Raw genomic sequence first — 21,531 nt, forward strand, 5'->3', positions numbered from 1 at the left:
TACAGAGTAATATAAATATATCTAAAAGGATAATTTATTTAAAAGACTAATTAGTTATATACAGGTTAGATTAATAATATGCAGTGTTTCTAGAAACTAATAGGGTAGGTGTAGTAACCGTTTGACTTTTGGACCAGTGCGCCCTGCAGGCTGCCGTACCCACCCGCATCCCTTTTCAAGACAGAAGTCCGGGGTTTGTGTAATTAATGTTCCCTGGGCACGCTACACTTGGAAAATGCGACGACGACTTCTGTGCCAAACCACAATGTAGATTTGGATGATTACCAATAAGCGTTGCCAGCCTGATTATTACAAGATCGGAAACGGAGAGAAATATGAAACACACATGAGTTTTGAATAATGTACTGGACATGGAGGGGTAGGCCCGATGCGTGTTCTTCTGTATGCCCTATTGGGGCCTATATTCACGTCCATTGATAAAGGACAATACGGCTCGGTAGAATCATTGGGTTGAAGCCGTGTATGCCTGGCAAAGGATTGCCAAGCCCACAGCCGGCCGGCCGCTCCATTTCAGATCCGATGCGGTGAGCGACGGCAGGTCAAGTGGGGACGCCTAATTATCTCATAATCACAGTCAAATACTACTAGTGGTAGTCCTTGGTACCTCTTCTGCCGAAACCAATGTCAAACGGCATAGGTGAGTGCTAAAACCCCCTTCTTGTAGACCTTGAAATTCCTGTCATGCCCTTACTGAATCTATCACTCTGTATTTTCCGGCGCTCGCATGGGTGCTTTTTTGTCCGTTTTTAAACCTGCAGCTTGGTACCCAGGTGGTCTTGAGATGTTTTGCTTTGTTTCTCGGTGCAGCAGTTACCAGAGTCGCCTCTAACGACATTATGGTGCCCTGTTGCGATAGTCCCAGCCCACGGCGCTTACACCCATTATCGGTTCAAATGACCATACGATGGTCTTTAAGGCAGCTGGCCTGAAGGCCCTCCATCCGAGTGCGGAAGACTGTCAGGCCCGAGACACATCCTACTGCTCGGTGTTGGCTCAACTGAGCCCACACTGCATTGTTTGGCCGACTTTGCCACGGAGGTTGCTCTGGCAGCGACCACTTTGAAGACCGCGACCTGCAAATAGGCCACTCGTGAAGGTGGTTAAGGTGGTGACATGACACACTATCGTTATAGAGCTGTCTGCCAATTACATAGGTACGATTAGGCAGACATGGTACATATCATCGCGCAGGACGCCCAACGGAAAGCCTGCCGTCTAACAACAGTACGTGGACCGGTAGATTTCCATGGCGTGTTAACCACCTACCGCACGATTAGGTGCTTGGAACAGTAGGAACACTGCCACATCCACAAACAGCACCCAATGCACTCAGCGTAGGTACATAAGGGGTTGGAATTTCAATACATAGTGCCCCACTATCAGCTCTTCTATCAGTCTTCTCTTCTTCTACCCCCCCCCCCTTTTTTTTTTTTTCAAATATGCTACCAAATCGAAGAGCTTTACAGCGCTTACCGTTGCTTGTACTACAAACACGCTATCGACCGCTGTGGTTGCTATGGGAAGCCGGGACATCTCGTAAAAAAACACACCATTCTTGTCGGCGATGCTTGTAACGCCCATCCCAGTAATATTTCTCACCACCACACATCAAAGATATTTCTCATGACCATACCCAAACACCTCTTTTTCTCCACCGCTATCTGTACAGAGCCTCTGAGATAGGCTGGGCTGGCCGAGACTCCATTATTTATCAATATATGCAGCAAAGATTTAGCCATGAATACCTAATTAGAACGGGTTTCGAAGGAACAGATTCCCAATACTGCACCGAGTAGAAGCTTTCATCACCGTAAGCGTCCGTGGTTTGATTGATCCGGTCGTAGATGAGCTGAGTATTCAATTAAGTTTACCTGTCACTACCGATTCGTTCGGACGAGTTTCGTCTTTTGAGGCTAAAGCTAGCTAGTAGCTACATCCTCATCGTCCCTTGTTGATATCCAAATGTCCATCCACGAATTTGATGACCCTATCGTTCGGTATGACGCGCTCTTGTATACTTGGGCCGACGGTGCAGAGAGCGATGCTATTACCGCCAACGGCTACTTCCTGAACATAACAAATAATTTGCTAGTGGCTTTGCAACATCTTAGTCGACAAGACGAGGACATTTTGCTTCGGGTTGTCAGTATCTGTCTCAACGAAAAGGACACAGATGAAAGGAACGCACAAGTTGCTCAAATGGGCAAAATACTCAGTCAAGCCGACCGGGTAAGAATATGGCCGGGTGCTGAATCGCAAGCATCAGAAATAGCAATGCGGATGCTTCGAGGCCTCGATGGAGTCTGGTCATCCAGGCGGGTGGTGCGCAGTATCGTCGCCGATTAAAACACCACCAAGGCTCTCACACTTCTTTTGAAAAGACCCTATTGGACCCGTGTGGGGGTTTTCCAACAAGTCGTTCTTGCTCGAAAAGCAATTATTCATTGCGGCTCGCTTTCAGCAAGATGGTCAACGTTACGAGCTTTGGGCCATGCCACTGCTGATCCCACGTGGTGGCAATATCCAGAATCCCGTAAAACATGGATAACGGGGCTTCGCAAGGCGGTCTTCCGAATCTCTCAATTCCTTATCAGCCCACCAGAAGCCCGGAAGACGATCGTGAATGTTTTGTATCCGACAAGGACTTTGCTATCGGCGGATCCCCGAGACAAACTGTTCGCACTGATAGGTGTCAGTGACATGAGCTCTCTGTTGAAGGCTGATTGCTCGAAGCCAACCCGTGATATCTGCATGAATTTCACAAGAAGACTCATACACAAAGACGGAAATCTGGAAATCCTTCTTACCGCAGGACATTGAAACTCGGACAACAGAGTGGACGTCGGTTTGCCTTCCTGGCCACCTGATTGTCGTGGCATGAGCGGCATTGATGTACGGTATCTAGCCACTAGTCACCTGGGGCATTTCAACGCGTCGAAAGACAGGAAGCACAACCATACTCCTTATGATTCGCCCTCGGGTCAAAGAATCCTCAGAGTGGAGGGAGTCATTTTTGATACGGTCAGTGAGACAGCATTCTTGGGAAAGGGGGAGTTAAGGCGCAATTCGGCCATGGAAAAGTTCGACTTGAACCGTCACCACGCACGCCCACGAGCAAGCCATTCCTTCAAGGCCCTTTTCGAAACAATAATTCTCTACAGCATCACTATGTACGGTGACTCCTCTACAAAAACGACTGCGATCAAGAAAGAGAACAAGTTGCGTTTGGCGGTTGGATTCATTCACGATTTCAACAAGTTCTATAAAAGACAAAAGTCAGCAACAGACATACAAATGAATGTAACCCTTCTCCAACTATTCGCGAGACAGATACATTCGAGGAAGCCGTTCGAGAGGATCTTGATATGCAGAAAATAGAGCCTGATACTCTGCATTGGCGCCGGGAGGAATACGCAGTCAGAGTCGAGGAGGCAGCAGGTGGGCATCTGACGAACCTTTTCTCCACTGCAGGCGGATATCTACGAAAAGGCCTCTCGTCAGTCAGGGAATGGGACATTGTGGTAGTTCTGTTTGGGAGTCGGCTTCCGTTCGTTCTTCGCATGACGGAAGAGAGCTCAACATACCAGCTTGTTGGTCCGTGCTACGTCCGCGCTGTCATTCCGGAGAGTTCATGGAGAGGGTGCGTCGAAAGGGAGAGGAAAGCCAAAGCCAAGCCAATAGTGAGCCCCTAAGCAGTACTGGGAGTGAAATGAGAAACCGGGGTGAAAACAGTAGCAAAAGCCAAAACGGTCATTTGCAAGTAGAAACTTTCATTTTGGTGTAATTGACTTTCATCACCTGCTCTGTCAGGTAGTAAGGCTTTGCATTACCGGAGCTCAGTCCTCGGCACCGGGTCCGACTATGACAAGGAACGATTCGACTTTCATAGCCTATTTTGGGACCTCATAGTGTTGGTCTGGTCACGTGGCCACTGCCAGCCAGATATCCAGCCTCTTCACCTTGCCAGCCAGCAGTCCTTTTCCTCTAGTTACACATCACCAATATCAATGGATATTGCCTCGTTGCTCGCCGCCACCCACATCACCCACACATAGTTCATCTAAGAATTTGAAAACCATGCTGTTCTGATGTTTATTTTAGCGATTGGTATCAAGGGAACCAGCAGATCATAGTCCTCTTGGATAAAGGCAAATAATGTTGGAAACTGTGAACACTAGCCCCCTATTCCAAGACCTAGCCTCTTCCAATGAGTCATTGGTGTCATCGCAAACGTTTGACTAAGCAATGTCTTGCCACACTCGAAACATTTGTCCAAATAAGTCTCAATCTTTCAAGGTACAACAAAGAGGATTTTGCTGCAGTTAACCAATGACTTATTCCGCGTAATAACATCTATACAAGTTGGACTGCCTGAATTTTCGTCCACGTTTGGATTATGGTTTCCGAAAGAAGAGTCGTCCAGCAATGGCATCATTACGGGAAGTTCTTCATATCAGACCATATTAGGGACATCTTATTACCGCCATTTTGCCAAGTCATAATACTTATCACCCGAACCTAGTCAAAACACTCATACCGGATGTTTCCAACTACTAGTCGTCTGCAGTGCGTCTGATAAACTCTCTCGTGAAGCTTGTATCCGACAGCCCTTTGGCTTGTGATTACGGAGCATATTAATTTGAGCGACTGTATGCATATTCATTTTTCTTCGAAAGAAAGATGGCTGTTATGATTGAGTCTCGACCGTATTCTTGCTCACGACGCCCCTGGCAAACTCCCCGAAAGTTATGTGCTGGTCTGTATCCACCTCCTCTCCAAGGTTGGGCTGTGTGAATACTGCGAGTGTGTTTCGCGCCACCCTTCCATTACTCATAGAGGGCCGAACGCCTCGTACGAAATGCGGAACAGCCTTGAACTTCCCCTTCGTAATCTTCTCCAATGCCTCGCCTGTCTGGAAAGCAATGCAGTCTCTCGGGATCTTGACTTGAACCGTCTCTCCAGCCCGAGATTTGATATAGAGGCCAGCCAAAGGATCCGGGCTTCCCGACATTTCATCCAGCGGTGGAAGCGTCGAGCCAGTCTCGGGGACAGAGACTACGGTCGATGTCGTTTGTTCGTCAACAAACATGGCAGATGTCAAGGCCGTCAACACGGAGTGGTCCAGATGTACACCGCACCAATCATCCTCGTTCACGTTTGAATTGTCCTGAGATTGAGGATAGTAGTGAAGTAGTCTAGCCTTGGTGGTATTGCTTGTGCTGACGACGTGCTCGACGTACCCTTTTGTGTAGCCGTCAATTTCACGCTCTGCGTATTGGTCACAGGCTCGCGCTACTAGAACAGCAGTATCGATCAGAAGGCGGCAAAGGTCCTCGAGGCTGTTCTTAAAACCAGGTAAAACATCCTCTTCGGGCCAGATGTTTGGTGAGAGATATTCCGGGAAGTTGTCTGGAGAAAACTCGGCAGTTGGTTTCGCGCAATCCAGTTTGGGGTCTGTATAAAAGGCGCAGTTGGCGTAGAATGATCCTTTGAAGGTGTCCACTTGTCCGTCCTTTAGTTGCTCTTTTCCTAAAGACCAGCCGGTGAGGTACCTTGCAGCTGGATTTTCAATCTTGGCTACGGCAATGCGTCAGTTTCCACCACTGAATCCGGAATCGCAGCAACGTACCAAGTTGCAATTCAGAGAGGTTTCCAAGGTATGACGCATAAGACAGTGTCTGACGCCGAAGTAGAGGGAACTCGGGGGGGACATCTTTTACTACCAAGATTCCAAGAGAGTCTGGCCCAAAAGCTTCCACGAGCGTTTCAAATGGAACATTTCCTAATGTCGTGGTTCGTTGTTAGAATGAGTTAGGATAGACGCATGTCGTGAACATACCCGCTTTTAAATCAGCGAGCGACGCTACAACTGGTTGGGCGATGTTGACGGCTGGCCCGCTCATTGTAATTTGTGAATGAGTTTCGTAACCTGGCGATATGGGGTACCGCGAATAATTCTTAGATTTCAAGAACTAGGGGTATCATGTGTGACAAGTCTGCACAACAGAAATCCTGAGTCGACCCAGCCTTATATATCAATTCTCCACGGCAGGGTTGGAGACACGATGTCCCGCCTACACAGTGTCGTCCTGGAACGGGTTTGCTATTGGGTAATTCTTACGAGGGCCAGGAGTTAGTTGGGCATGTGGAGCGCGTAACAAACGCGCAATCCAAAGGGCCACTTACAAGATCCGATCGGTTAATCCCGATTGGCTGATAATTACGATCCCACGCTGATGAGCAACAGAGTAGAGTCCAACTGTTTCACGGCAACACTGCGGCTGGAAACCCTGATTGGCCGCTAATTACGACATGTTTGAATTCCTCTTGCGAAGACGAATTTGTGATCGTTGACTTTCGAAATGTTTATATGTTTCTTACCAGAAGGAGTTATTTTACCCCATTGCAGCATAATGCATCCCATTGTGTCTTAAGTCTTCTACGACAATCGGGCCCAGAATATGTGCCGTGTCGCATCCGCCAACCTTACAAATCTTTGACCGCATATTGGAGGTAGGAGGAAGTTTTGTTAAGACAGGTTTGCCATCATGCCCTGGCGAGAGCCTCTGGTAAATCTTATGCACCTGACCCGTCTCTTGTACAGGAACATCTTTCAGCCAGAACCACCTTGAGTCTGGCGGTACTAATCCGTTCTCGTCCCGGCCGGTTTCCTCAAGTAACAAGGCCCCCAGAATCCCGTCCATATTTGATACTACATCCCAGGAGACCATAGATGACGGAACTTCGCCAAGGGCCTGGAGCGCCGTCATGCGAATATCGTGATTCCTGCAGGCGCGCACAACTGTGCAGAGGGGTAAAATGAGGCCTTGCCCAAGCAGGACGGATGTCGGAGGTGGCTGTGATACACAGTCGCGATAGAGATCGACGCACTGGATCGTGAGATCCCGAAATTCTTGTTCGAAAGCGTCATAGGCCATCTCGGTTGGGTCGAGACAGCATGTCAGAGTTATGTAGAGAAGAAGCCAGTGTATCTGCACGATTCTCAGGCCCTTCTTCGTTCCAGTGTCGATTTTCGGACTCTGAATATAGTACTGAATGATGGTTTTCCACCTCTGCAACTGCGACAGAAACTTTTGCTGGTGGGCGGTAAGATGGCCACAGGACTCCAGTGTGACACCTCCTGCTGTCGCATCTGCAGAGTTGCCGACAAAGCCAACGCCAAAGGTAAAAAACCTACCCCACGAGATGAAGAACTTTGATAGAGACTCGTGTTCGGGGTCGTGGAAGTTCGAGCCGGGATCAATCTTGAATGGGCGAGTATGCCGCCGCAGCGGTTGGAGTGATTGAGAGACATGGCTCATTGCTGCTATGCAGGGCAGCACATGCTCCATATCGTCAAACTCAGAGTCTCGGGGCTGTGATTCACTGTTGCCGGAACCGCTCTGAAACATGGTAATGCAGTCCTTCAGTACGCCTAGGCATGAGTTGAGGAGAAGCTGGGCTGTCTTGGGCTCTCCCTGGAGCAGCTCGTAAATGACAAGTAGTAGAGTAGTGATGACAATGGTCGTTGGTGACGATGCCGTGATCAACTCCATCCGTTCTCTTAAAGACTTCACTGCTTGTAAATGATGTCGCAGAGCAACCTCGCGATGTTCTGTTGCACCTTGGCCATCCGATGAGGGTGGCAAGCCCTTTCCCCGATGTATACTTGGTTTCGTGTCTTGCGGCGAAGAACGGATGAGGGCGCCGACAGCAAGTATTGAATGATGAATACAGTCATCCTGCAGGCCTTCACCAACGACCAGGTGAGACCAGTTTGGGCTGGTATAGTAACCTGCCAGGTTGGTGGAGACCTGATGGCGGAAGTAATCGAAGTAGATCCCATCTTTGCGGTAAACCTCTGGCAAATTCGACAGAGACCGAGGGATTTGCGGCGTTGTGGCTACGACGAGTGCGGAACTGCAAGACTCGGTCTGGGATGGTGTGGAGCGAGGAGCGATGAGTAGCGGGACCGTTCGGCGGACAACGCTCTGCGTTTGTCTTCTTCTCCTCCTGTCGATGCGATCCACGTATCCTTCGCACGCCACGCCGACCTTTTCGCATCGGAAGCACGTGGGCTTGCGCTCGTCGCACTTGACATGGCGCGTCTTGCAGGTGGCACAGCCGGTACGGGCCTTTGGTCCACCCGCCCTCCGCCGCTTGGTCTCCTCCGGCGGCGAGGCCCGTTCGCTAGGGGTGGCTTCCGGAGACGCCTCCTGGAGCGGCTTAGGCAATATCCAGGGCCCGATCCTGGAGGCCAGGTCTGGGCCGTGTTGCTCCATTTGTTTCCAGGCCTTGTGCGCGACCCGGGTCGGATTGGCTGGCTATGCGAGAGAAGTGGTACGATTCCTAGTCTCAAGAGTGAGAAATCTCGCAGAGCAGAAGAGAGGGCTCACCTCAGCCGCTCAGCGAAGATTTGTCTGGGGATAAATGCAACGCGTCAGTTGGGAACAAACGTCGTATCCACCATCGCCCCCGGACTGCGGGGCTCATGCACGACAATGGATGCAACATTATTCGCGCGTTCTCTTATCATAACCTCGTGTGACTGGTCAGCTGGTCGCTCGTAATTATTAGACCAATCGGAACGTTGTGGTCTACTTGGGGGGCTTCTAGATAAAGGTGCGGTCTGATTTGGAAAATCACCTGAAGATTTGGATGTATTTGTTGTCGAAGGTCAACATTGGAATAGTGTCAAGCGCGTTAAGGGAAAGGGTCTGCGCAAAAGATCCCAGTCTGTGACGGTGGCTGGACAAGCAATAAGAACTTGAGTGCAGTGGGTGATATGTATCGGCATTTTATCCTCTTATTCAATGGTGCTAAGTCTATCAGTTTGCCCATCTATCCGCTCATGACCATGCAATTATTGGCTTAACCACATCGCCGCGTTTCATAGCTTCTACAGCCGATCCAAAATCGGCAGACTGAAAAACCTTTATAAGCTTCTCAACAGGAAACTTTCCGTCTCTCCACCACCGAACCATCTGAGGAATGTATTCCGTTGTGTTGACGTGACCCTGGATAGCCCCAAAATACTGCCTCCCGCTGACCATGAAACTCTGCATATGAAGCTCTAGATGAGTCTCCGGCATACCCGTTCCAACCTGAATGATCTTGCCCATGTAACGTGTTCCTTGGATCTGGGCATTGAGAAGTGGCGGGTAGGCGCTTGTGTCGATACAGATGGTTGCTCCTAGTCCATCTGCTGCCTCCCTGATTCTCTCCGTGACTTGTGCCATCTCTAGGCCGGTTGTGTTGATAATGTGCGTTGCGCCAAGTGACTTCGCCAGCTCGAGGCGGGAATCCAATCGGTCTATTCCAATAATGGTCTTGCACCCCTGGTTCTTCGCGGCGACGACGGCTGCCAAGCCAACACCTCCCATGCCCGCGATAGCGATGCAGTCCTCAGCCCCAGCTTTCGCAACGTTGACGACGGTTCCACTGCCGGTTTGGAGACCACATCCGAGCGGTGCCAGTATCCTCAGATCATCACGAGTAAGACCGAGGCCGTCGGCGTTGACAACGGACTTATCGCTCACAACAGTGTGGTGCGCCAGACTAGACTGGCCAAAAAAGCGACCGCCAATTCCGTCAGAAAAGACAGGTTCTCCCATGAAGTTGATTTCGAAAAAGTTGGTGCAGTGAGATGGCGGTCCAGTCTTGCAAACGTGGCACGATCCACAGTATGAGAAGGAGAGGAAGACCGCATCGCCGGCCTTGACCTTCGTCACGCTGCTTCCAACACGAACTACGTAGCCGGAGCCTAGCAAGAGAAGTCAGCATTCAATCTTTATCAGAGCTACGAGCTTTTTCAATGCTTGCCACTATACCTTCATGTCCAAGAACCCTAGGATAATACACGCCAGGAACTCCTTTGTCCTCCGCCGTGTCGCCGCAGTGCAAGTCTGTATGGCAGATGCCAGAGGCAACAATCTCAACAAGAACCTCATCTGCACGAAGCTCTCGAAGAGTTACGGGTTCGATAGCCCATTTCCCTTCGCGGAAAGGGCCTCTGGCGACGATGGCCTCTGACGTAAAAGCCATTTGGCCAAGGTTGAGTTTGCGGTTACAGGGTTCACTGGGATGGTATTTCGGAAGACTGTTGGTAATTTCAAGAACGCATCTACTGAAGCGGAGGATCGGCTAATTGGTGCATGTTATTTATTTTATCTCCTTATTGGGTACTGGATGACGAGAAATTGTAGAGTGTGGGGTCGGGTTGCGTCCGGTAATAAGCGGGGTGCATGCGGCACCGAGGTACTTTAATTGCTTATTTAGGTAAATTTCACTACTAATATTCTGATAAGACGAAACCAAACCAATCACAAGAGTTGAGCGTCTCGAAAAGACGTTTTCTTTCTTGAAAGACCCTGTGGGTCATGCATATCATATCAGGTAATAAATATACCGCTCGCGAGCCCGCTGGGACAAGATGAGATGGTTTCCGCAGAACGACCACACCTGCCAACTAACAAGTGAGTCACCGTGCAACATCTCAAGAAGTTGCAAATCATGAAAACCATTCGGATCGTTGACCACATTCTCCGGGAATCGAGAGATTACGGACCATTGCGGGACTATTGAACAGCGGCCTGTGTTCCCATTAGTAATACGAAGCACACTGGTGACGGAAAGGTGCAAAACGTCTAGCAAAATCAGTATATGGTGTTCCGCATAAGTCTGTCAATCCCCAAAGACGACTCTAAACGTTAGGTTTTGTATCGAACTGTAGGAATTGATTAGTGGAATCGCCAAAAGTTCCTTCCTCGCATGAACTAAGTGCACTTGGCATTTTGCTAATTGATGGCACGCCCTACCCTGTTTGTTCTAGACTTCACAATTGGTCGATTGCAGCTTACCCGGTACTAGAATGTTACAATCTGTATAAACCGAAACGTAGCCATATCGACGTAGAGCAACTGCTTGCTTTGCCTTATTCCTAATTCGAGAAAAAGCCATCTCCTCAGGCCCTAAAACCTGGATAATTATCCTGGCCCACAAATACATGGCAAATTCGATGTGCTGCCGAACTGAGGGGACGCTGTGAGTGGTCCATACCCCGGCCTGGCTATTTATCCAGGTTTTAGGGCCTAAGGAGATCAAGAATGCTTCTGGTCCTTAGAATGCCGTGTCACTCTTGTGTCCCGCATGGCGTGGTGCTTTGACCACTGATGAGTATCGGGAAGTCGGGAAGAGAGAGTTGTGAAACACCTTCCAATACCTGTACGCCCGTCGCATGACGTGTCTGGAAGTTTTCTCGTGCTTGTGAAGTCAAGTACAAGAGACTGACCCAGATATCAGCACACAGAAGAATGAATGATATTCTGGTTTCTCGTGAGCAGCAGTAGCTGAGGGGCCTCCGGGGCTAAGGATAGGTGTAGGGACTATCATTTGGTGAACAACTTGATTGACTGCTCCGTCTTTCATTCCATAAAATGTTAGGGGTGCGTCAATGCTACATGAAAAAGAAAATAGCCGACGTCGTATTAGTACGCCACCTGGTCATACAGCTCAAGTTATGACGATCAGACTTACGAGTACGAAACCTACCCCGCACAGATTGCTCGGTGTGCTGCGTTAGATATACGCGAAGCTCACTCGATGAACCTTGAAGCGGAGTCTTCGTTTAGCCCGTCTGTCCCATTCTTCCCGCTTCGGGGCCCCCACACCCGAGGTTTGGTTGCATGTTGGTCGATCCCGCTGCAAAGCTCAAACCACTTCTAATATGATCTGCTGGTAGCCGTATGGGCGATAGGCAAACGACGGCCCACCGCTTCCAACCCCTCGTCGAACTGGTAGGGTGGATCCTACCTTAGTTTGAGACACTCCGGCTTCTTGCTGCACTGCCAACTGTTCGTGTTACGTCGGCAGCGCTTCGCACTCGTATAGAGGAACTTCCTTCGTATAGAGGAACTTCCTGCAAACAGGATGACCTAGCGAGGTTTTCGGCTCGGGTATTCATACCCTCATGCTGCGGTAACAAAACAAATAGTGGAGGGGGGGACGGACGAACAGCGTATATTACAGCCTGAGACCCCTCCCATCTTCTTAAAAACATAATCTCCAACTCAAGCACACCTTTCCCTTCACGATTCAAACATTCGATCACCAGTGCCAAAAGTTATCGATGCAAACATGAACGCCACGGCAGACACGCCGCTGGAGAGCACACTTCTCATCGAGGCAACAAACAGATGGCCTATTGCTGCGACGGTGCTACTGGCCTTTGCCTTTGCTTTCGTCGTGCAGTCGGTCTTTAAGCACGATATATTGTCAGGAATTCCCGTAGTTGGAACAGAATATGGCGGACAGGAGAGCAGGAGAAAGAAATTTGTGGATGGGGGTGCCAAGAACCTCTATTTGGAAGGATATAAGAAGGTGTGTTGACATGAATATGAACTCGGAGAGACCATTAATTGATAATTCAACTTCTGTAGTTCAAGGAGCAAGCTTTCCAGCTTACTACAACAAAGAGTCAGTATCTGATCCACCAGATAGGATGTCGAGGCCTATTGCTGACTTTTCTCGATAGAAGCAACCAATATCGTTGTGGCTCCGAAGTTCATGGACGAGCTCAAAAGGCTTCCTGATGACGTGTTGAGCTTTAATGAAGCCATAGAGGAGGTTGGTCCTCAAGTACAAGGAAAGAAATTCAAAAGAATGCCAAGACTGACTTATGAACAGAGCTTACAAGCAAAATACACTGGCGTCGAGACAAATATCGAAATGCTTCCTCGTTTAGTCAAGACATCGCTAACGCCGGCTCTTGGTGTGTTTTCCTTCTCGGCTGTTACGTTTACGAAGTTGCTGCTTACGACTGTTTAGTTCGACTCAACCCCATCATATCTGACGAGGTTGTTGAGGCGATGCGAAACGAGCTACCGCGATCGAGTGAATGGACCGAGGTCAAAATTATGGACAAATTGATGCGCATTATTGCTATGGCGTCTGGCCGCGTTTTTGTTGGGCCTGAGCTGTGTCGGAACGAAGACTACATCGATTCAGCTATCAACTACACTGTAGACCTATTGAAGGCAATCCAGAAGGTCTCTACTATACCGCCATGGATACGCCCCTTTTTAGCGCCAAGGCGGCCTGAGGTTAGGAAGGTACAAAGGCGCATTACCGAGGCAGTTGATTTTCTGAAGCCGATTGTTCAAGTCAGGAGAGAGGCTTCTAAAGATCCGGAATATCAGAAGCCTGATGACATGCTGCAATGGATGATAGACGAGCAAGAGAAGTCTGGCGACAAGGATAACAATAACCTTGCCCGTTATCAGTTGGCTATTAGCTTCGCCGCTATTCACACTACGTCAATGACGGCTACCAACACGTAAGTCTAGATTCTCTATGTTGTTCGACCTGCTAACTCAACTCCTCAAGGCTATACACGCTAGCATCGATGCCCGAGTTCGTTTCCGTTCTTCGCGACGATGTGCAACAAGCTCTGGCTGAAGCCAACGGAGTTTTCACCAACATTGCGATGCAGAATATGAAAAAGCTAGATAGCTTCATCAAGGAATGCGTGAGATACCACGCCATGGGATTTTGTGAGTTTCCTGAAGTCCCTCTATAACTCCTATCTGACGTTGTCGATAGCGTCCTTCCAGCGAAAAGTCCTCAAGACTTTTACTCTTTCCAACGGCCAGGTTATCCCTGCGGGTTGCATAATCGAGGTACCTGCTATCGGTATCTACAACGACAATGAATTCTTCCCAGATGCAGACAAATTCGACCCCTTGCGCTTCTATAAGATGCGACAGTCGAAGACGGAACAGAAGACAGTATCCAAGCAGGTTGAGATGGTCGCCAATGCCCAGTTCGTCAGCGTGAGTCAGACTAGTTTGACGTTTGGGTACGGACGCCATGCTTGCCCAGGTCGCTTCTTTGCCGTCAACGAGATCAAGATGATCCTGGCGACACTGCTGTTGAACTACGATCTGAGGAACGTAGCAGGAGTCAAGGACAGATATCCCGATTTGGTTTCTGGATCAATGGTAAGCTATATCCTGTACCACAGAAAACAACTTGGGCCCCTAACCCTACCCTACAGGTTAACCCCGATCCTGATAGAGTGCTACTTCTGAAGAAACTGTAGTGGATTACACAGTACTCGTAGAGTCTACGCCTCTGAGTGTGCTTCAAGGCAAAGAACGTCAGCCTATGCATGAGATACTAGTCAAGTATCAGGATGAGGAGTTAAATCGCCAGCTATAAGGTCAAGACAGTCATGAGTAATTTGAAGAGTAGGTTGATTTGAGCAAGATAAATATCTTACAATTACTTAGAGCTAGTCGCTGCCAGGAGCAAACCAGTTGCTTCAACGATGGGCAAGTCGAACTTTTGTGCTTGAGAGTTTCTCAGTTGAGAGTTTCTTTTTAATTCATTTCCTACGTCATGGCATGCACAATTTCTTTTTAGAGTAGTCAGTGAAGGTAGTTTGGACTGGCCTCGAGAAAGCTTTGAGACATTTGCGGATATTACTACATCGGTTTAATCGACTAGACATAAAACACATGGGTACTATATCCTTGAGCTCAATCAAGCCCTGTAGAGGACTTTGAAGACCCAACCGAACTCGTCCTCCTCGATCAAAGCTTCGTCAACCTTGATCTTCAGCTCACGCTCAGGTCCTGAGTTAACTAAGTCCCATTCGAGCTCCTCGCCACCGTTCACTCCCAGAAGACTGACAGAATCACCCCGAAGAATGGGAATCGGGGCCTGGATAGTCACCCAGCCGTCAATGGAGAGTGGCTTCTCTAAGAACACGGTATAAAATGCATCATCAGTCTGAGTGAATCTCACATCAGGTCCTCCAACGATCTCACTTTGCACGAACCAATATGTCGTATTAAAGATCGCTTCCTCATGGATCTTGATCCACTTGCCAGCCTCACGCAGATTGTTCATTTCTGCCTCCACGATGGTCCCATCTGCCCTCGGTCCGATGTCCAGAAGGAAGTTGCCATTCTTTGACACCATGTCGACGAGGGAGTATACAATCGTGGTAGCGTTCATGTACTCCTCAGGCTTCGTTGCCCGGTTGTATCCGTAGCTGTATGGGTCCATACCACGATTGCTCTCCCACTTGCGGCTCTGGGCAGACGCAAAGGTCTGGTACTCGGGAGTGTCGAAGTCCGCCGCCTCTGGAATGCCGCAGCGTGAATTAATGGCGACCTGTCGGCCCTCAGTACGGGCCTTGTTCCACCACTCTGCCGCGAATCCTGCCGTGCCGTTGGCGGCGCCGCAGTCGCACCACATGATATCGGTACCATAGTCATATGCCAGGGTCTCCATCTGAGGAACCAGGAGATCGACAATAAAGTCATTGACGGGCACGTGTCCGGTGTATGGCTCGGATTCGCCTGTGTAGGGGTTTGGGGCCAATGTGCCCGGCCACGAGACAGATGATGGAGTTGGGGACTGGACGAAACCGTATGGGCCAAAGTCTGGGTTGAACCACTCAGGTAGCGAGAAGTATGTTCCCCGCTTCAAAGAAGGCTGATATGTCTCGGCAGCATCGAATAATTCCTTGAGAAGGTCGCGCTTGGGACCAAAGTGAATTGCGGAACGGTTCGAAGTCTCGCCTGCGTCAAAGAGAGCAAAACCATCGTGATGCTTCGTCGTGATAATAAAGTACTTGGCGCCGGCATCGGCAAACAGGTCAACCCACTCTTTGGCATCGAATTTGGAGGCGTTGAACTCCGGAAAGGTATCATCATAAGCCCAGTCGGGGCCGTAGGTATCGAGTCGGTATCCGTAGAAGTTGGAGCGATCGCCCTCGGGATGGTGTGTAGAGTACCACCAGAACCACTCTGAGTAGCTTTCGTACGGCGTCGAATTTCCCCAGCCGGTAACAGCATACGGACCCCAGTGGATAAAGATACCGTACTTGGCGTCGTCAAACCATTCCGGACTTTCATGCTTCGAAAGACTGTCGGAATCTGCTGTCCACTCAGCCAAGCCAATTTCAACATTATCAACCGATGTCGTCCTTTTGGTGTCCCCGCTACTAATCTCTACAGAGACACTAACGAGACCGTCGGAAGCTCCATTGACACCGACAGCTACAAGCTTTTGGTCGCCGGGGCAGAGCCGCTTCAGATGCCCAGGACTAACGGTGTGGAAACCGTCTCCATGGATAGTCAAGTTGAGACCATTGCCGGACACGCACGAAGACCCGGCATTGTTGATAGTGACCTCCACTATTTGTGTATCATTGCCCATCCACTTCTGCGTTGGCCGGACTGACTGCACACCAACATCCGGTGATTGCTGCCACAAGGAAACAGCAAAGACGTGAAGCCGGCCCTCGGTGGCATTATTCTTCACTGGCAGGATAATAGAGCTCAGCTTCTTCCCCGGCGGCAGAGCCGTGGTACGCTCGAAAATGTGTGAGCTGTTAAAGTCAGAGCCATTGGCCGTATATCTGCTCGGAAAAATGATCTCGCCGCGATTGATGGTCAAGAAACTGAACCAATTGAGTGTGCGGAGCTCAAATCCCGACGTTGTGTTGTCGGAGTAGACAAAGGAGACATTGCCGCTGACTGTCGCACCCTCCACGTCTCCAGCGACGAGGAAGGAGGCCGAAAAGTAGGTGGCCGGGGGGACGGTGACCTTTTGACCATTACAGATCAGATTATCGGGTTCCGCGGGACCGGTGTACCCAGGGAAACTATAATGTATTCCGGTGTCAGGAGAGACGAACTCTGGGCCGACCGTGGGCTCAGGGAACGACTGGTTCAGTGCGTCGAATGATGCCTCTCCGGGTCGAGTTCCGAACCCTTTGTTGTTGAAGAGAGGGATCAGATCAAGCGGAACGGAAACCTGTTGCATTGATGTCAATAGAGTTCGATGAAGCTTCTAATCGCTGGGATGCTCACTCCATGGGAAGATGAGTTGGTCACTGCCCCGAGCGCAATCCCGGCCAAACACACCACCGAGAGAGAGCTGAAGTTACTGAAACCCTTCATCCTGAATGTTGCGGTTTTCCGAGGCCCGACACACTTGCCCTCTGCGCTTTAAAGGGAAGAGGAGCCCGCAGTCCTTAACTACTAACCGCGACGAAGCGGCGGGGACATGGACGATCCAATCTTTCCATGAACTATCTCCTCAGTTCGCCTAAGATGTCGCTACTATCGAATCCAAATGGGACGGTAACATTCAGACCCGATGCCCACTATTCATGCTACCATCAATATCGGGGGGGGGGGGGGGGGCTGGTTGATAGTGAGGGGCACCGCTGATAAGAGGGTAGAATCTTAAAGATAGCACCGCTTCCCCGGACGTCATTGAGACAGGGGTGGTCCAGGTTCTAATGCTTAGTGATAGGCACTTCTCCGACAGATCTATTTAATCATGCCGAAATCGGCTATTCTGTTCTATCATCTGCTTGTCTCGTTGCAATCGGTTCTTTTGCCCCCCTCTACCATTTCAAAGTACGGATATTGTCCAGTGACAAGGTTTCGTGAGCAAACGGTTGGTTGGCACTATACTAGAATCCCGGAAGAGACAGAAGGTCCATACACTGATTTCGCGGAGCAACACGTGGTAATCGCAGCAAAGCCGCATGTGCTTATACTGCAAGTACAGAGGTAAATGCGGACAAAGCGGGGTATCATAATAACTTACAATAATCATCTTTCTCATAGCAAGACTTAGCACTCAAGTCGGTGTTGATTCTCGGTGCCAAAATACCTGGAATGGCTTGAGCGATCGCAGCCGTCAACATGCGCTGATGCAAGGCTTGGTTCCATTTTCAACTGATCTTCGGGATACAAGGAGAAAGAAATCAACGACTAGACAAAAGGACGATTGTCGGGATCAAAAAGCTAGTATATAAAGAAAGATGAAGAAAACACCCTATTGCCTTGGCAGACGTGCCGAGGTTGGAGACGCATGTCAAATTACCAAAATTCCACATGTTGATTTTTGTTTCAAAGTCGCCGAACCTATCCGCTGGAGTAAGAGATATGGAGCGATCTGCGGATTCCCCATCGGAATGGAGAACCATTGTTCGTTTCTTGCGGGGGACCTTGCCATGGCGGAGAGTGATTTGCATCGTTGTTTAGCTGCGGAGTCGAAACATTTCGTAAACATTTCCCCCACTTTCGTTTATAGTCACCTCTTTATATCCGTACAAGCTTTGCTCTCTAACTTGAGTAGAACCTTTATGCATCTTGGCAACCGCTTTACCGTCGCCGGTGATGATTAGACGAGGCCCTCGGGTCTGGATGAAATGAAACATGTTTACTGATGAACTTTTTCTATTACGTGAATTGGATTCTCATGGCAGTCCATCATAACTTGCTGTGTAGGCACCCGGATGAGGGTACAATAATGAAACAAACACATATTTACATTATCCGCCATGCTGACCAAAAAAATTCACCCTAGAAATGTGCGCCTAGACGTCGACGCATCAGCAACGAATTCCGTCTCGGGGTCTCGGACCCTTTCTGCACGGCCTTTTTCTGCGAAGCAGCAAGCTTGGTCATTAGTTCCCATGTAGGCATCATGCCTCCGTTGCGTCTTGTCTCAGCCATGGTCATCAGGTCGGCCATCTTCATCTCAAAGGCTCCTGGAGAAACCGGGGCCGCTGCCTCTTGACGCGGTTGATTATTAGCAGTCTTAACGGGAGCGGGGCCAGGCTGTGTAGCGATGATGCCACCTGGTTGAGGCGGGGCAGGCTGTACGAGACCACCACCTTGCTGAGGCTGGCCCTGTTGGGGAGCAGGCTGAGGAGCAGGTTGGGGAGCAGGTTGGGGAGCAGGCTGAGGCTGGCCTTGTTGAGGTTGTCCTTGCTGGGGAACGGGTTGAGGCTGAGCACCAACGGGAGTTCCGGCAACCGTCATGGTGAGGATGAACTCGCCATCAATCTGACTAATTGGAACGGCTATCCGAGCATTCTCTCTGTCCAGGAGAATCTGAGCATTGACAGGGCTGAAGGTTTGAGCCAGGAGAAGCTGTGACGCAGCAGGTATTGCTGGGCCGGCGTTTGAGGGGGGGTTCTGGCCGGTTTGAGGAGGGGTAGGAGGAGGCGGGGTGTTTCCTCCAGCGGGAGGCGGTGCAACGGCGGGAACATTACCAACAGCGGTTCCTGCGCCGTTGCCAGCAGTATTACCAGAGCCGTTTGCTGGAGGTTGCGGGCCAGCTGTGGTGTTACCTGCTTGACGCTTGGAGCGAGGAGCCTGCAATCCACCAGTCGCACCGCCAGGGTTCTGGAGAACCGGGCGTTGAGCGATGCCCAGTGTGATAGACGACTGCGGCTGGGCACCTGCGCGCATAGCCATGGCCATGAGTCGCTCGACATTGACTGATGTTTCAAAACACGGTCAGTGCTATCCTCAAATACGGACAAACTTCATTTCATCCTGTGGAAAGTGAAAACTCACGCGGTATCTGGACCACGGCGGTCATGCTGTTGAGGCTGGGCACAACACCAGCAAGATTGCTGGTGACGAGGTACCGGTAGTTGTCTACCATATTGTTAGTGTGGCATTCCGTCGACAAGCGCGAGATCGTCTGAGCACTCACTAAGAGACACGATGCCGTTGGTGACCATTTCCGGGCTGATACCGTTGACCACATCCGTGCGAATGCTCATCGGCTGGCTAGCTTTGATGGAAACCCGGAATCCGTCCTGGAACTCCGCCTCTTGGATGCCAGATCCAGCGATGTTCACGGGCTGACCGAAGGGAGTCAGAGAAGCGCCAAGCTCGCTAGTTTGTCGGCCCACGGCCACAAACTCTCCGTCAATTTGATTCAGCTTGACCATGCGGACATTCGCATCCGTGATATTGACGCTTTTGAGCCCCTCCATTACGATCCACGCCTGGCGGTCTTTCGACAACTTTGCGACGTAAGTGTTATCAGCGGTTACTCCAGCCTGCGTGAGCATAGTCTGGTCAATGGGCAGCTCGATTTGAGCGCCTACTAGGTCGACGGCTCCATTAGTCTGGATGGATACAGAGTTGCGCGAGAGTGGAACGAAGGGCTGACCCGTCGAGCCGACGACGTGGCTTGCCGACAATGGGTTAGGGTTTTGGTTGACGATGACCTGGCGCTGTGACTGAGAGAACGTTTCGATCTTTGTGCCATCGGGGAAGACAAGACTGTTGAGTTGCATCTGGCAGACTTGTTAGTATGCCCTGAACGAACTACGTCTACCACACCCTTTCCAATTTCAAATGCGATGGTGAACAGGCAATATGCTAAGGGGTCAATAACTTACATCGCCATTGAGGTTGATAACCTGGTTAAATTGCACATTCTGCTGCGCTCTTACAGTGACAAAGCCAGAGAGCACCAAAGCAAACTGAGAAAGCTTCGTGAGAGCCATTACAAAGGGTCAACCGCCAGGGTTGCTGACACAAACTATGACAGAGAAAGAAGCAAAAAAGGAAAGGAAGAAAATAGTAAGGGAAAGAGAGACACCGTTACTAAACCCACGGGTCCTAGGGGAAAGAGTTTTGTGTAGAAGTGAACAACCAAATCGAGGGATGTCAACAGTCTATCAAGGGGTCATGGAAAGTTAATGCCACAGGAATGGAGAGGACGCGGCTACGCCTTGGATATATGGCAGGGGGGAAACTCAGGAGATGACGGCAATCACGCCACATGGCGGTTGATGGACATGATACTTTGATGTGGTGGTCGGACACGGAAAGACAGAGCTCAGCCGAAAAGAGCTCGACCCTCGAATCGGATGCGGTGTTTGGAATTGCCTGTCGTAGGAGAACTTCTGCAAGATGCCGCTCCCATTATATTCCGGCCGCAGAATCCCAATATGTTGATACCCATGCATCTTGGCTGAAAGTAGGTCTGAGGTGGCATCGGGCTTAACCATCGGGCCTTGGAACTTCCGCTCGCTAAAGGCCTTCGGACGCCTGAATACAGATGCAAAGAGCAAGCATTGCCACAAAGAGTTGTCATCGTCCTATCTTGGATGGGGAGGGGGGCAAGAATTAGGGCAAGGTAGGGCTCCTCGGCTGATACGAGACAAGTTTCGATGTTTCGAGCTTGGGCGTATAAAGTTTAATCAGACGAGGCCGGGCCGAGAGGGGGGGAGTGACCATGTCTTATCCAAGAGTCCAAGACTGTCCCCTCTTCTCCTAGGCCCTGAGAACACGTCGGAGAATCACAGAGGGATGGCAGGATTCATAAGAGCCGTAGATCGTGGGGACCCCGTCTTTCTATTTTGATGTTTCCTCCATTTCCAGCGGGAAGCGTTTATTTTTCATCACAGCTTACACGAACTTGCGTTGCCGCTTGACGGATGATGGGGCGTTGACCTCGTGGTTGCTGTTTTTGCATCCCAACCTTGAGCCTCTTTGTTATGGTTATCCCAGCGGCCTATTGGACAACCTCTTCTACGCCTATCCAGTCTGGTCTCGCACAGCAAACAACAAGTTCACATGTTGCCTTGTGCCTCCTCTTTTCCCCCTCTCCCCCCCTCTCGGAACTTTAATACAGTTATCAAAATAGCCTTAACATAGCAGCTTGATTGTC

At 50.0% G+C, this 21,531-nt stretch overlaps 8 protein-coding genes across 8 annotated transcripts; 3 read left to right on the forward strand and 5 right to left on the reverse strand.

Moving 5' to 3' along the window:
* Window positions 1–1,458: 1,458 nt before the first annotated feature.
* Window positions 1,459–1,623, forward strand: LY79DRAFT_486441 (uncharacterized protein; the record flags this gene model as incomplete). The annotated part of the gene is made up of 1 exon (XM_060553295.1): window positions 1,459–1,623. A coding segment is annotated over one exon (165 nt), but the record flags the coding sequence as incomplete, so codon positions are not given.
* A 360-nt stretch (window positions 1,624–1,983) lies between these two features.
* LY79DRAFT_582932 (uncharacterized protein) lies at window positions 1,984–2,725 on the forward strand (the record flags this gene model as incomplete). The annotated part of the gene is made up of 3 exons (XM_060560295.1): window positions 1,984–2,250; window positions 2,438–2,554; window positions 2,711–2,725. 3 exons carry the CDS (start codon window positions 1,984–1,986, stop codon window positions 2,723–2,725), a joined length of 399 nt encoding a protein of 132 aa, XP_060409956.1.
* A 1,614-nt stretch (window positions 2,726–4,339) lies between these two features.
* On the reverse strand, window positions 4,340–6,010 carry LY79DRAFT_614731 (uncharacterized protein). The gene is made up of 3 exons (XM_060561982.1): window positions 5,861–6,010; window positions 5,651–5,803; window positions 4,340–5,598 (listed from the first exon to the last, which is right to left on the reverse strand). The coding sequence occupies exons 1-3, from the start codon at window positions 5,922–5,924 to the stop codon at window positions 4,709–4,711; spliced, it is 1,107 nt and encodes a 368-aa protein (XP_060409957.1). The 5' UTR covers window positions 5,925–6,010; the 3' UTR covers window positions 4,340–4,708.
* A 406-nt stretch (window positions 6,011–6,416) lies between these two features.
* LY79DRAFT_593255 (uncharacterized protein) lies at window positions 6,417–8,303 on the reverse strand (the record flags this gene model as incomplete). The annotated part of the gene is made up of 1 exon (XM_060561528.1): window positions 6,417–8,303. One exon carries the CDS (start codon window positions 8,301–8,303, stop codon window positions 6,417–6,419), a length of 1,887 nt encoding a protein of 628 aa, XP_060409958.1.
* Window positions 8,304–8,870: 567 nt separating this feature from the next.
* LY79DRAFT_582935 (zinc-binding dehydrogenase) lies at window positions 8,871–10,065 on the reverse strand (the record flags this gene model as incomplete). The annotated part of the gene is made up of 2 exons (XM_060560296.1): window positions 8,871–9,784; window positions 9,852–10,065. 2 exons carry the CDS (start codon window positions 10,063–10,065, stop codon window positions 8,871–8,873), a joined length of 1,128 nt encoding a protein of 375 aa, XP_060409959.1.
* Window positions 10,066–11,790: 1,725 nt separating this feature from the next.
* On the forward strand, window positions 11,791–14,341 carry LY79DRAFT_366357 (cytochrome P450). Its single transcript, XM_060552786.1, has 8 exons — window positions 11,791–12,399; window positions 12,459–12,495; window positions 12,554–12,645; window positions 12,706–12,790; window positions 12,847–13,354; window positions 13,405–13,571; window positions 13,621–14,018; window positions 14,075–14,341. The coding sequence occupies exons 1-8, from the start codon at window positions 12,157–12,159 to the stop codon at window positions 14,117–14,119; spliced, it is 1,575 nt and encodes a 524-aa protein (XP_060409960.1). The 5' UTR covers window positions 11,791–12,156; the 3' UTR covers window positions 14,120–14,341.
* LY79DRAFT_695361 (alpha-L-fucosidase) lies at window positions 14,205–17,670 on the reverse strand (the record flags this gene model as incomplete). The annotated part of the gene is made up of 2 exons (XM_060564817.1): window positions 14,205–16,848; window positions 17,653–17,670. The coding sequence occupies 2 exons, from the start codon at window positions 17,668–17,670 to the stop codon at window positions 14,563–14,565; spliced, it is 2,304 nt and encodes a 767-aa protein (XP_060409961.1). The 3' UTR covers window positions 14,205–14,562.
* A 646-nt stretch (window positions 17,671–18,316) lies between these two features.
* On the reverse strand, window positions 18,317–20,362 carry LY79DRAFT_639632 (uncharacterized protein; the record flags this gene model as incomplete). Its single annotated transcript, XM_060562321.1, has 4 exons — window positions 18,317–19,336; window positions 19,416–19,499; window positions 19,558–20,149; window positions 20,255–20,362. The coding sequence occupies 4 exons, from the start codon at window positions 20,360–20,362 to the stop codon at window positions 18,414–18,416; spliced, it is 1,707 nt and encodes a 568-aa protein (XP_060409962.1). The 3' UTR covers window positions 18,317–18,413.
* Between the last annotated feature and the right edge of the window lie 1,169 nt (window positions 20,363–21,531).

The sequence above is a fragment of the Colletotrichum navitas genome, assembly GCF_030913465.1.
Source record: "Colletotrichum navitas strain CBS 125086 chromosome Unknown LY79scaffold_75, whole genome shotgun sequence".
Lineage (NCBI taxonomy): Eukaryota > Fungi > Ascomycota > Sordariomycetes > Glomerellales > Glomerellaceae > Colletotrichum > Colletotrichum navitas.

What these genes read in the sequence shown, in the direction of transcription:
- LY79DRAFT_614731 (XM_060561982.1), bottom strand. Translation starts at nt 5,924, where the DNA reads ATGAGCGGGCCAGCCGTCAACATCGCCCAACCAGTTGTAGCGTCGCTC. An exon ending in GCTCGCTGATTTAAAAGCGG is followed by an intron (nt 5,804 to 5,860) that starts GTATGTTCACGA and finishes CCACGACATTAG; the next exon opens with GAAATGTTCCATTTGAAACG. An exon ending in CCTCTCTGAATTGCAACTTG is followed by an intron (nt 5,599 to 5,650) that starts GTACGTTGCTGC and finishes GCATTGCCGTAG; the next exon opens with CCAAGATTGAAAATCCAGCT.
- LY79DRAFT_366357 (XM_060552786.1), top strand. Translation starts at nt 12,157, where the DNA reads ATGAACGCCACGGCAGACACGCCGCTGGAGAGCACACTTCTCATCGAG. An exon ending in TTAATGAAGCCATAGAGGAG is followed by an intron (nt 12,646 to 12,705) that starts GTTGGTCCTCAA and finishes ACTTATGAACAG; the next exon opens with AGCTTACAAGCAAAATACAC. An exon ending in ATACCACGCCATGGGATTTT is followed by an intron (nt 13,572 to 13,620) that starts GTGAGTTTCCTG and finishes CGTTGTCGATAG; the next exon opens with CGTCCTTCCAGCGAAAAGTC.